Source organism: Drosophila nasuta, chromosome X, assembly GCF_023558535.2.
Source record: "Drosophila nasuta strain 15112-1781.00 chromosome X, ASM2355853v1, whole genome shotgun sequence".
Taxonomy (NCBI): domain Eukaryota; kingdom Metazoa; phylum Arthropoda; class Insecta; order Diptera; family Drosophilidae; genus Drosophila; species Drosophila nasuta.
In genome coordinates, this window is record NC_083459.1 from 24,599,140 (window position 1) to 24,611,743 (window position 12,604).

Sequence of the window (12,604 nt, forward strand, 5' to 3'; positions counted from 1 at the left end):
GGAGAGCGCGAAGGCGTTTTGTGTGTGGTTGGAATTGGAATGAATGGCTAGCAGCAGATGGACCGCAAAGGCAAACAAGCTCAAGCTCGTAAGCAAGCTTGTTGTGAATGTGATTCGTGTGAGGGGGCGCGGGGTGGGGGGCGCAGTGTGTGTGTGTGCGACTGAATGAACGTTGTGGAGTTGCCCAGGGCGTTGCGGGGCGGGGGTTGATACACGTTCGAGCTCGATCGCCAATTCGAATTCTCCAATTTGGCTGTGCGCGCGCGACAGTCAACAACAGCAACAGCAGCAGCGTCAGCAGCAGCAGCAGGTAGATCAGTTGTTCAGTTGTGAATCTGGCACGGACGGACTACAACAAACCACTTGGCGCGGCTGTCGGAGCTGAGCTTTCGCATCTCTCGCATTCGCACTCGGCTTTTAACGCGACAACAACAACGAAAAAAAAAACGTTTTGCGCGCCTTCCGACTACAAAATAAATAAGGTGTGTGTGTGTTAGTGTGTGTGTCGCCGTGTCGCGTTGCTCAGTTGCCCGGTTGCAACGTATTGTTGTACTTGTTTTTTAAATATTTGTAACTATTTTTTTTTTTTATTGTATTTTGTTCTGTGGTTGTTGCGCGCATGGCGGCTAAAGCAAAAACAACAATCAAAAACGATCAAAACACGCCCTGGTGTTCACCCATACAAGCATACGCTCAGCGTGTCTGTGTGCATGTGCGTGTGTGTGTTAATTTGCATTGAACATCGAAGAGCAAAAGGCATCGATATGTATTTCGATTGACCGCCCACAAAAGGGTTTCCAACGAGGAAGTTGCACAGCCAGCGAACCACTTTGGACAATTTGATTGGATTCGCGTGCAATGGCGCGTGGCTGGCGACACTCAAAAGTGCGCTCATCCGTTTTATTTGTGATTTTCGCAACATCTGTTTTCGCTCATTGTTATTGTTGTTGTTTGCTGTTGAGCTGCAGAGCGTCCAGGATCAAATCGATTGCAAGTTATCGATGGCAAAGTTGTTGTTGTTATCGCGAAAAGTGAAAAGTGTTTTCATTTGTTTGCCCATTTGCGGATAAGTCATCATTAAAATTTCCCCATCATTTTATTTATTTATTTTTTTTGTTTTGTTTGTTTGTGCTTGCGGTTAAAGTGGTTGTTGTTGTTGTTGTTGCTGTTGTTGTGTGTTATCGAATTGACCAGTGTGACCTTGTGGCTGGGCTAGGTTCATAACTTTAAAGCTTTGGCCTGCGATTGATACCGAAGCATTTGAATCGCTTGTGATGTATTCTATATTTATGGCCAACACACACACACATACATGCATAGAGACTGTGTGACACTGAGAGAGTTATGTGTGTGTGTGTGTTTTTTTGTTGTGTGGGCCGCTTGAAACTAAGTAAAGTCGCGCAAATAACTCGTTCATTTCGTCATTTCCAAGCAGACCGTCGTCAATAAATATTTGTTATAGTATGTCGTCGTCTATCCACACACACACACATACATATACATATATGTATATGTCATACATATGGAAATTCATATACATATCGCCTTGAAATTATGTGTGTGTGTGTGTGATGTCTCTGTCGTAAAAATCCTCCCCAGTTGGTAATACCCGATATCCACATTGCGTTAGCAGGGTGTTATCAGTTAGTGAAGCAACTGATAAAAGTGGGTAAATGAATTGAAATTCTTATAGTACGATTATTATGTTTTTGATTAGTCAAGTGTAGAGAAGTTAAATATTTCATTCGATTAGTTTAACACTATTATTAAAAATAAAGACAGTTGCAACAACATTTTTCCCTTGCGAACATTTTCCAAGTATTTTTCTCTTATTGAAATCAGTTCTAACTTCTTCTTGGATGTTAAATCGACTAGTTATTCTATTTTTGCTTTCAATAATTTGTGTTTAAATGGAAATCAGAAAATCTAGTAATAGTTCTTGAGCTTAAGAATCGTTTGGAATTAACAAGTAAGCGAAATCGTTTACTTAAGAAATCGTTTGATATCAAAAAGTGAACAATTTTGTACTTAAGAAATTAATTTATTTGGTTTTAAAATGTTATCATATAATATATATCATAATTAGCATTATAAAAGTGACCGTATTGAGTTATAGTTATCCTTTGCTTTGTTGTATGGTCACACTTGATCTTCACTCTCTCTTTGTCTGTAAATTCGCTGTGAAAATATGTGCTCATTATTTATATTTAAAACTTAATTGATGTTGTGTGTTTTTAAATATAAAATAAATATTAAAATGTAGCAATTAATTTTTGTTTAAGTTAAGTAAAGAGAGCGAGAGAGAGAGAGAGAGAGAGAAAGTAAAAAGAGATAGAGAGAGAGAGAGAGAAAGTAAAAAGAAATAGAGAGAGAGAGAGACAGAGAGAAAGAAAAAAGAGATAGAGAGAGAGACAGAGAAAGAGAGAGAGACAGAGAAAGAGAGAGAGATATTAAAATTGCAACACTTAAAAGTATTTTTCAAGTAATGGCTAAAAGCATAAATTTGTCTTTTCGTCTATACTTTATTTCCTTTCATTATTGGGTATCTTATAGTCAGTCATACTTTAAAGTGATTTACAAATGATGCATAAAGTAGTTTCTTGGAATTTCATGATGATCGTTTTAAGTAAACGTCGTATTCCGGGTATCTCACAGTCGAGGTGTTTAGTTAGTGATTTGTTAGCGATTTGTCAGCGAATTACAAATTGGTTTCTAGGAATTTTGTATGACAATCGCAACGTTATGCCGGAAATTCCAGCACATATTCCGGGTATCGCACAGTCGAGCACATTTTGTGGCAAGAATCGCGCTTCAGTTTCCAGATCCAAATCCAAATCTGAATCCGAATACGAATCCAACATTGAATTTCGAATATTTTGCGTGGTTGTTGCGGGCAATTGGTTGCTGCTTTGCTTGGTTGCTGGTTGATGGTTGCTTGGTTGATGGTTGCTTGGTTGATGGTTGCTTGGTTGGTGGGCGGTCAGTTGCTTTGGCTTTAACTGTTTGCTGGTTGCTTTGGCTGCTGCTGCCAAATACGTCAACTCATTTTGACCAAATGCGTTCGAAAATATTTTGCGCGGCAACGCGAAGAGTGGGCGACAAAAAACCAGCTGAGCAATTACGATACGATACTCTAAAGATATCTCTACTCTATCCACAACAACAACAACAACAACAAGTACGATAACTACAATTAGAAACTTTATACGATCTGTACTCTCAATGCATAGATAATTAATGTGTTTAACTCAGTGATTCAGTGAATAGCAATTACAAAATTTTTCCTTTTTTTTTTTGTTGGTTTATTCGCTTTAATTTCTCTCCGTAACGTAAACTAAATAGATAAGAATAAATATTGACCTTAACTATTGGTTTATTCGTTCTTATTTACGATTAGAATAGACCTTGACCTTGATGAAATATAAGAAAATTAAATGAATCCTATTAAAAAATGAAAAATGCTTCATGAATTTCAAAATTCTAAAACTATGGTGTAATAAGAAAATTTCTATATTTTTCAAAGTAACTTAATATTAAATAAATGTTAATTAATTAATGCCAATTAATTTCTCCAAAACGAATATCTTTTTTTAATTTTTGCAATTGAAAATTCTGAAATAAATCCTACATTTTTAGAGTAACTTTATACTGCTTAAATTTAAATTAAAATTAAGCTGTCATAATAATTAAAATATGTTTTTGTTTTTAATTCTCATATTTGAAAATTCTAAAACTTCGATATTATATATTTTTATTTTTAAAGTAACTTAATAATCCATAAAATTTTCATAAATAAATGTTTTTCTTTTTATTTTAATTTTTGAATTGGAAATTTCTGAATTATATCCTACATTTTTAAAGTAACTTAATACTGCTTACATTTTTCATAAATTAGAGTTTTTTCGATATTAGATTTAGCATATTGTGGCTTAAACTTAAAACAAACTAAATTAAAATTACGCTGTCATAATGTAAATATGGTTTCTTTTTTTTTATTAATTCACAAATTTAAAAATTCTTTAAATGCTAAAAATACGATATTATAAAAAAAATTAAATAAGCCCTATCATTTTTAAAGTAACTTAATAATCCATAAAATTCTCATAAATTAATGTTTTTTATTTTGTAATTCTTGAACTTGAAAATTTGGAAATTTCTAAAAATTCTAAAGAAATTTACTATATTATTTTGAAGGTAACTTAATAATCCATAAAAATCTCATAAATGAAAAAAATATTTGATTTAAACATATAACTTAGTCATCCTAATACTTTAATAATGATGATCAGGAAACGTCAATATAATAAATAGAAAATTACTCTATTATTTTGAAAGTAACTCTACAAATTTTTCATTCGAAAACTTTAATAATGATGTTCAGAAAACATTGAATGAATATTGTTTTTGCTTTAATTCATGAATTACAAAAATCTATAAAGCCTATAAAGTCACTTTGCATTTTGCTTTGTTCCGTCTGTTCAATATTCGCGATCGTGTTTTTTGTATTTATTTCTTGATTAACATTCAGTTACTGCCACAAATTGCACTCTGAATAATAAATAGCATTTTGCTCAGCCTCTAGCTTAATTGCATACTATATTATAGACATCTAATTAGCTGCTTCAGTTGTACTTTATAGAGTGTTTTCTGTGTTTACATTTCAAAACTTTTGTTCATTTGTTTTGCTGTGTGCAACTTCCTCGTTTTTGTTGTTTTTGAAATGAATCGGTTAAGCGGTGAATTGAACGCAAGCGCGCACTTTAGCCGAGACAACAACCACAGAAAGCTTAACGCGCATGCAGCCTAAAAGTATGCAACACAAAATTGAAGCAGCGAATTTTTCCGAATTGCAGCAAAAGCAAGTACAAAAACAAAACAAACGTAAACAAAGCGGCGGAGCGCAAAGTGCAAATAAAATAGCGTGGGCGTTGAAGAGGCGGCAGCGAGGAGGAGGCGAAGGAGGAGAAGGAGGAGGAGGCGGAGGAGGGCGCCATGGCACTGAGTAAGACGAGCAAATCGAAAGCTGGCGCCAAAGACGAGCAGAACGAACTGGTAAGTAGAAAAAACCAAAAAAATAGTAATAACTCACCACTACAAGCATAGATAAGTACTAAACTCAATACGTATGTGTGTGTGTGTGTGTGTGTGTGTCTGTGTGTGTGTGTGTGTGGCAAAGCTCTACTACAACAATGGAGCGCAAGCGCAGCGCACTTTGCTCAACAACAACAACGACGACGACGACGACGACGGAGAATGGGGCGAACTTACTGCGCTGCTTCTGCTCTGCTCGCTGCTCTGCTCGCTGCTCGCTGCCTCTGCTCAGTTGAGCCGAGTTCAGTTTCTCAGGTGTAACAAACTAACGGTGCAGCTCATGTTGCGCCGCAGTCGTCGCCGCGCCATCGCATCGAACACGCCGCGCACATTTTTCTCTCTCTCTCCCGTATTTGTTTCTTTTTTTTTTTGTTTGTTTCGTTTACGTTTTCGTGTTGTCGTGTGTTTTGTTGTTTTCCCCGATAACAATTTGCAATTTGTAGAAGCAAAAAAAAAAAAAGTGTGACCACACACATGTGTAAGAACCAACAAAAGAAGTGAGTGAGAGTGAAAGAGAAAGAGAGCATACAGAAGGAGTTGGAACACATTTTGTGGAGACTATGTGTGTGTAGAGTTTGTCTTGCATGTGCTCGCTATTCCTCCCCCTTCCCCCTTCCCCATTCACCTTGCATGTGGCGCGCTTTACATGGCGTAGTACGTGCAAAAAATTAATCATTACATGAAAATAGAAAAAAAAGCGTTTAGTTTTAGTTTTTTGCTAGTTGTCGTGACATTTGTTGCATAACGCGGCGCGTTGCGTTGCATTGCGTATACGTAACGTGCAACGCCAGGTCCTGCGGCATTCGATACACTCGCTATTTAGCTATCGATAGCACAAATTGCGGCCCACCAAAACACCAAAAACACCAAAAAACAACAAAAACAAAAAATCGAACAAAACCAAAAACAACAAAACAACAAAAAGCGCACAGCGCACATAAAATCACAGCAAAAATATTTTCCCACCATTAAAGCGCACACAACAACAACAACAACAACAACAGCAAGAGTAATAACAACACACACATAGACAAACACACACACACACACACACACATGCATGCATTCATATAGAAAATCACGCGCATTATTCGTTCACAAAATGGACAAATGCTTTGCAGTAGGACGAACTTTATGGGCGACTGCGGGGGCGGGAGGGTGGTAGAGGGAAGTGGGAGGGGGAGGGTGAGGGAGTTGAGTTGAAGCGTTTGTTTTCGTTTTTTTGGAGTGTGTTTGTGTGTGGACACTAAACGAATTTGTTGCTCTCGCTTGTTGTTTGTTATTATTGTTTTCTGTTATTGCTTTTGCTTATTCTTGCTTTTGTTGTTGTTGTTGTTGTTGCATGTAAACAATGCTCTGTGCGTCTTGAAATATTTTAAAGCTGTCACAGCGCGTGTTTTTCTTCTTCTTCTCAGGTTAATCAGTGTATTCGTCTGTCCATCCAACCATTCATCCATCCATCTGTCTTTCTGTCCGTCTGTCTGTCTGTCCACTTGCTTTTTCACCCACTACGTGCGCTGTGTGGCAGCTATGTGGATGCAACTTGCAACTTGCAACTTGCTCGCACAGCTGTCACGAGTTGTGGCAGCTAACTCATCTAGCAAACTGAGTGACATCAAAACATGAAACATGTATTCGAGAGACTTATAAAAAACTCAAGCAAATCTTAAAAGATGGCCTAGAAATATATTTCAAGTATACATTTAGTTATATATTATTATGCTGTGAGTTATTTATATGTGTTTTGTTTACTTTGAAAAGGATTTATTTTTATGTGAATATACCATATATTAAAAATATACTATATGTATATGAATATTACATATATTTTAAACATTCTGTGTGTATATAAATCTCATATATTATATATATGTTTATGTATATTCCACATACGGAAAATATACCATATGTGTATAAATATACCACATACTAAAAATATACTATATGTATGTGAACACATCACATACTGAAAAAATACCATATCTATATGAATATACCGCATACTAAAAATATACTATATGTATGTGAACATATCACATACTAAAATTATACTAGATGTATATGAATATACCATCTAAGTATACTAAGTGTATATGAAAATACCATATGCTATAAATATACCATATACATATATAGGAATATACCATATTTAGTATATTTATTATGTCAAAAAATGAGTACAGCAAAATTTGAAAATATGAATTTGAAAATATTAGAATACAAAAGAAATCTTAATTTATTTCTCTAGTAGTCAATATCTATATAAATATATTGTATTTATATGGAAATGTCATAATTATAGTATAAATTATACTATATACATGTAAATATACTGTATACTCTAAAAATACTATATAGTTATGAATATACATATACAATGAATATACTGTATGTATGTGAATATACCATATACTATAAATATACCATATTTATATAAACATGTCATAATTATAGTATGAATTATACTATATACATGTGAATATACTGTATACTCTAAAAATACTATATAGTTATGAATATACATATACAATGAATATACTGTATGTATGTGAATATACCATATACTATAAATATACCATATTTATATAAACATGTCATAATTATAGTATGAATTATACTATATACATGTGAATATACTGTATACTCTAAAAATACTATATAGTTATGAATATACCATATACTATAAATGTATGTGAATATACTATAATATACCATATTTATATAAACATGTCATAATTATAGTATGAAATTTACTATACACATACTATATATATGCGAATATACCACGTACTAAAAATATACTATATGTATATATGATTAGAGTATTTCCACTTCGACAGCAACGTCTTTAGTTTTGTTTTTGTTTGGAGGTAGGGGGAGGAGGAAGGAGGAAACCGAAATGAAGAGAACTTAAAATGGGCAGCAACAATTCAATGTCTTTGTATGGCAAAAGGCGCAAATTAGTTGCTTAAAGGGGGAGGGGGACGAAGGGGAGGTACACACATGTGTCAGGGTGTGAGTGTGTTGTGTGTGTGTGTGTGTGTGTGTGTGTGTGTTGGTTGTGTGGGTATTTTGCTGTTGACCAGTGCGTGACTTGTGGGCTCGGCTCGGCTGAGAAAAAAAAAATAATAAAAAAGAAGGCAGGCAAGCAAACAAACAAACAAATCTTTTTGGCCACAAACTCGACGCCTTGTTGCAGTTGCAGTTGCAAGTTGCAACTTGTGGCAGCGTGCAGCGTGCAGCATGCGGCGTGCAACTGTTGCCACTGCTGTGGCTTTTGGGTCAAGTAAAAGGCATTTGCAATTGCATTTTGAATTTGTTTTTCTCGGTTTTTGGGCTTTTGGGGAGAATTGTCAAAGCAACATTTGCTTCAGTTTATTTAGATTTGTTTTTTTGGGAGGGGCTTCAGGTTGATTTCAAGTTGATCGCTGAGTCATGGCCCGAGGGCAGAGAGGGCCATTTAAGCCAGGCCAAAATGCGACGAAAACCAACACCACACAAATAAATAACGAAATTCAAAAAGTTCAAATTCCAAATCGAAATTCAAATTCAAATTTGATAAATCAACAAAATCAAAAATTCAAATCGAAGCGCAGCGAAGCCCAAAAGTTTTTTGTGATCGCAAGCAGCGGAAGTAATTACAAAAATGGCCAAATTGCAATTACCATTTAATTGTTGTTGTTGTTGTTGTCGTCGATCGTTTTGTTGTTGTTGTGTCGGCCTGATGTCATGCGCATATTGATGATGTTCACGGCGTTGAAGTCCAAATCGATTGTTGCCACAACAATTGAAATCCGCAATAATAACAACAACAACAACTACACCAACAAAATACAAATAACAACCGGCAGCCGGCAATGAAAATGGACAACAACAACAACAACAACAGCAACAAAAACGCGCACAAATTGATTGTTAAAATGTATTTATCGATTCAAGAATCGTTTTTTTTTGCACACGCGAACCGAGCAGAACGAAAAGCTGAAGAATTCTTCTCTACTTTTTATGCCCGCTACTCATAGGGTAAATGGGTATATTTGGTATATTTTAAATGTACATCAATATACTAGTGAAGTACTTTTCAGTATATTCATTTAATAATGGTACTTGAATGTACATTATTATTTCTTTAGTATACAATTTTAGTATAAATTTAGTATATATTAAAAAAATTAATATACCATAAATGTACTAAGTGCTTAATATATGCTATGAATATACTAAATGTATACAGTATACTATGAATACACCGTACTAAAATATACCATACTAAATATATACTATATATTATACCAAATTGTATATAAATTTAGTATATTTTTTGGTATACTTTTAAAATGAATATACTATAAATGTACTACTCTACCAAAATAATTCATACTAAAAATATACTATGTATACATGAATATATCACATACTAAAATATACTATATACTATATATATACTATATACTTATATACTATATAAAATGCGTAGTATATAAATTTGGTATATTTAAACAAAAATACCACCCTGTTTTGCTTTTATTAAACATGGGTACCAGGTATTTTACAGTCGAGCACACTCGGCTGTAGCTTTCATACTAGTTTTTTTTTGCTGTCTTCCTCTCTGTCTATAGCTTGTGAGAAGAATGTAAAAAATTGCTGGCATACATATTTAAATGCAACCACAAGAATTCTGAAGAGTAGAACGAACTTTAGAACCCTAGAGGAAAGTTTCTATTAATATGAAGATTTTTTTTATTTACATGTGGGTGTACAAAATAAGCAGCAAATTGTTAAAAGAAGTTAAAGAACTTTTTAAAAGTTAAGCTCAAAATTTGTTGCTAGAGCTTCAGCTTGTTTTTGGTATTACAATTTATAGTTGACTGGTATATAATGATTTTAGTTTCGAGTTGGTATTACCATTAAAGTTAGTATTTCAGTTTAGAATTGGTATATTTTTGGTATATTCGGTATATTATTTTGAGTAGTTTTGAGTATTTTACTATTACAATTAGGAGTTGGTATATTTTACGTTTATGTGGTATCTTCCATCAGTAATTCTTAAGATTAATTGTTACTCTGGTTAAAAATCTGGCATTGTTTGACGTTCATGGTATATTTTCAACGCTCATCAATACAACAGCAATTCATTTGGTATATTTGAATACTGAGGTCGGATCGTAGTTACTCTAGCTCAAAATTTGGTATATTTTGAAATATATGGTATATACCAAATATGCATTTAGGGATATTTCGGTATATTAATTTGGTATATTTAAATACTGCTGTTGAGCCTCAGATGGTCTGGTTGAAAATCTGTTATATTTAAAAGTTCATGGTATATTTGAAACCTCCATCAATATGCTAGATATAGTTTTGGTATATTTTTGCACTTTTTTAAGTTATGTAATTGTGTGTATTTGAATAATACGTCGAGCTCACTCGACTCTAGCTTACTTCATTGCTTTTATTAGACTCGTTTAATCAGCTTTGTGCTTCGTCTTGTGGGTTGACCTCGCTGACCTTTTGTGCCCTACCCTACCAAGTATTTGCTGAAAAATGCACTTTCGATGGTCTCGACTCGTCAGATGTGTAACACACACACACACACACATACACAATAAAACAAAAGACTTGAACCCAGGTGAACTTTTGACTCTCTGCGAAGGTAACTTGACAAACATATTGCATCAAAATGGCAAAACAGATCGATGGTAGAGATGACAATGTTATTGCTTCGACACTCTCGCAGACTGACCTCAGTGAACTGGGCTCTTAATAGGGTGACATTGCTGAAATTTGTGACAGTCGCTTTGCCTTGGACCAAAAGTTTAAGTACGAGTATTAATAGTCACATATTTTGCAATAGATTCGTTTGGCTCACTTCGCAAGCTAAAGAATTTTGTTATTGAAAAGGAAACCTTGCAGAATTCAGTTTGCTAAATTTATTGTCAAAGCACAGCATTTATTATGAGATATAAGAATGTATAATATATTTGGTTATTCCTTTTACTTATTATTTCTAGGATATATTGTGAGTTAACAGCAAATCAAAAATGAAAGAATTGGAAATTAGTTTTGTATATTCAATTTTTATTATAACTCTATTTTTGCTTATTGGATCTCTTCTTTCAACAAGATTTAAAACCTTTTTACTTGAGCAGAGAATTTGATTATTGTATATACAAAAATATTTGTATAAGAACTTATACTAAGTTAAAAGTTAAGAAAAAGGTATATATGAAAAAAACCATATAATAATAATAGAGCAGAACTTTAAAGAAGCTTTCATAATATTGATGTATTCATATATAAATTACATTTATTATACATATCTATAGAGATGTCGATAGCTTTGTCATATCGAATGATTTTTTGTACTTCGCATGGACGATTAATTTTCGATAGGGGAAAAATGTTACTCAACTTTTTGGACTATTTCGGACTTTTGCTTATTATCGATAACGGCTAAGATGTATCTATATATATCGATGACTTATAATATGTATATAGATATATGGATAACTCTGACATTATCGGGGAAAAAGGTTGGTCAACTTTTTGGGATACTTTAGCTTTTTGCTTATTATCGATAACACATAAGATATCTATAGATATATATCGATAACATCTAATAGATATATATAAATATCGTTAACTCTGACATTATCGTCAACGAATGAATCTTCGTAGTTCAACTCAACGGTCAATTTTCAATACAGGGGAAGAGGTTACTCAACTTTTTGGGCTATTTCGGACTTTTGCTTATTATCGATAACACCGAAGATATATCTATAAAGATATATTGATAGCACCTAACATAAATATATATCGATAGCTTTAGCATTGTCACTAACGAATGATTCTTCGTACTTCACGTCAACAGCCAATTTGACAATTGGGAGAAAAGGTTACTCAACTTTTTGGCGCCTTTTGGCTGACTGTCTAACGGTTTTGTGGGGCTGAGCTTTCCATTTCAGCGCGTTGCACGTTGCCCTTTTGCGGACCACATTTTGATGGGATTTCGGTTTTTCTTTATTTGGTTTTAGTTTTAGTTTTTTTCGTTTTTTTTTCTGTTTTAGTTTTGTGTGTCGTTTATGCAACCAGTCGAGTGACCAGAGACCGATTTTCCAGCGAATTCTCCGCTCGCTCGTTTTTCCCTTTGCTTCTCTTTCTTTAACATTGTCTGCTTAAGTTTTTATGGGCGCTAATAAAAGTGTGGCATGCGCTTAGCTGAGCACAGATTCTGGACAGACGCGTTTTGTTCTAACAGTTTTACGCCTGACGGCTTCTCGTTCCCTCAGTTCCCTCATCTTTCCTCCCTCGACTTTTCTTTTGCTTTTCAAAGTCTCCACTCTGTTTTGTTGTTTCTTCTCTTGAATCTCTTTAGTTTTCTGCCACGGCTTTCTACTTTGTTTCTGATCGTTTTTGCTGTCTGCAGTCTGCAGCTTTTTTTCTGTTCTCTCAGCTTTTCAGTCGCTTCTCTACACCGTCCTTTGTCTTCTTCTACAAGGGATTCTCTACTCAA

The 12,604-nt window shown here is 34.3% G+C and overlaps 1 protein-coding gene across 2 annotated transcripts in view; it reads left to right on the forward strand.

Annotated features, from left to right (window-relative positions):
- Positions 1 to 328: 328 nt before the first annotated feature.
- LOC132797233 (zinc finger CCCH domain-containing protein 13) overlaps positions 329 to 12,604 on the forward strand; it is a 40,194-nt gene continuing 27,918 nt past the window's right edge. The window contains exons 1-2 of one of the 2 annotated variants that reach the window (XM_060808847.1): positions 329 to 482; positions 4,854 to 5,052. In XM_060808847.1, the coding sequence (XP_060664830.1) occupies positions 4,993 to 5,052 (60 nt within the window). In that variant the 5' untranslated portion in view covers positions 329 to 482; positions 4,854 to 4,992. Of the gene's footprint in view, positions 483 to 4,853; positions 5,053 to 5,500; positions 5,589 to 12,604 lie in introns of those variants that run through there. The other variant, XM_060808845.1, reaches the window with a different exon arrangement.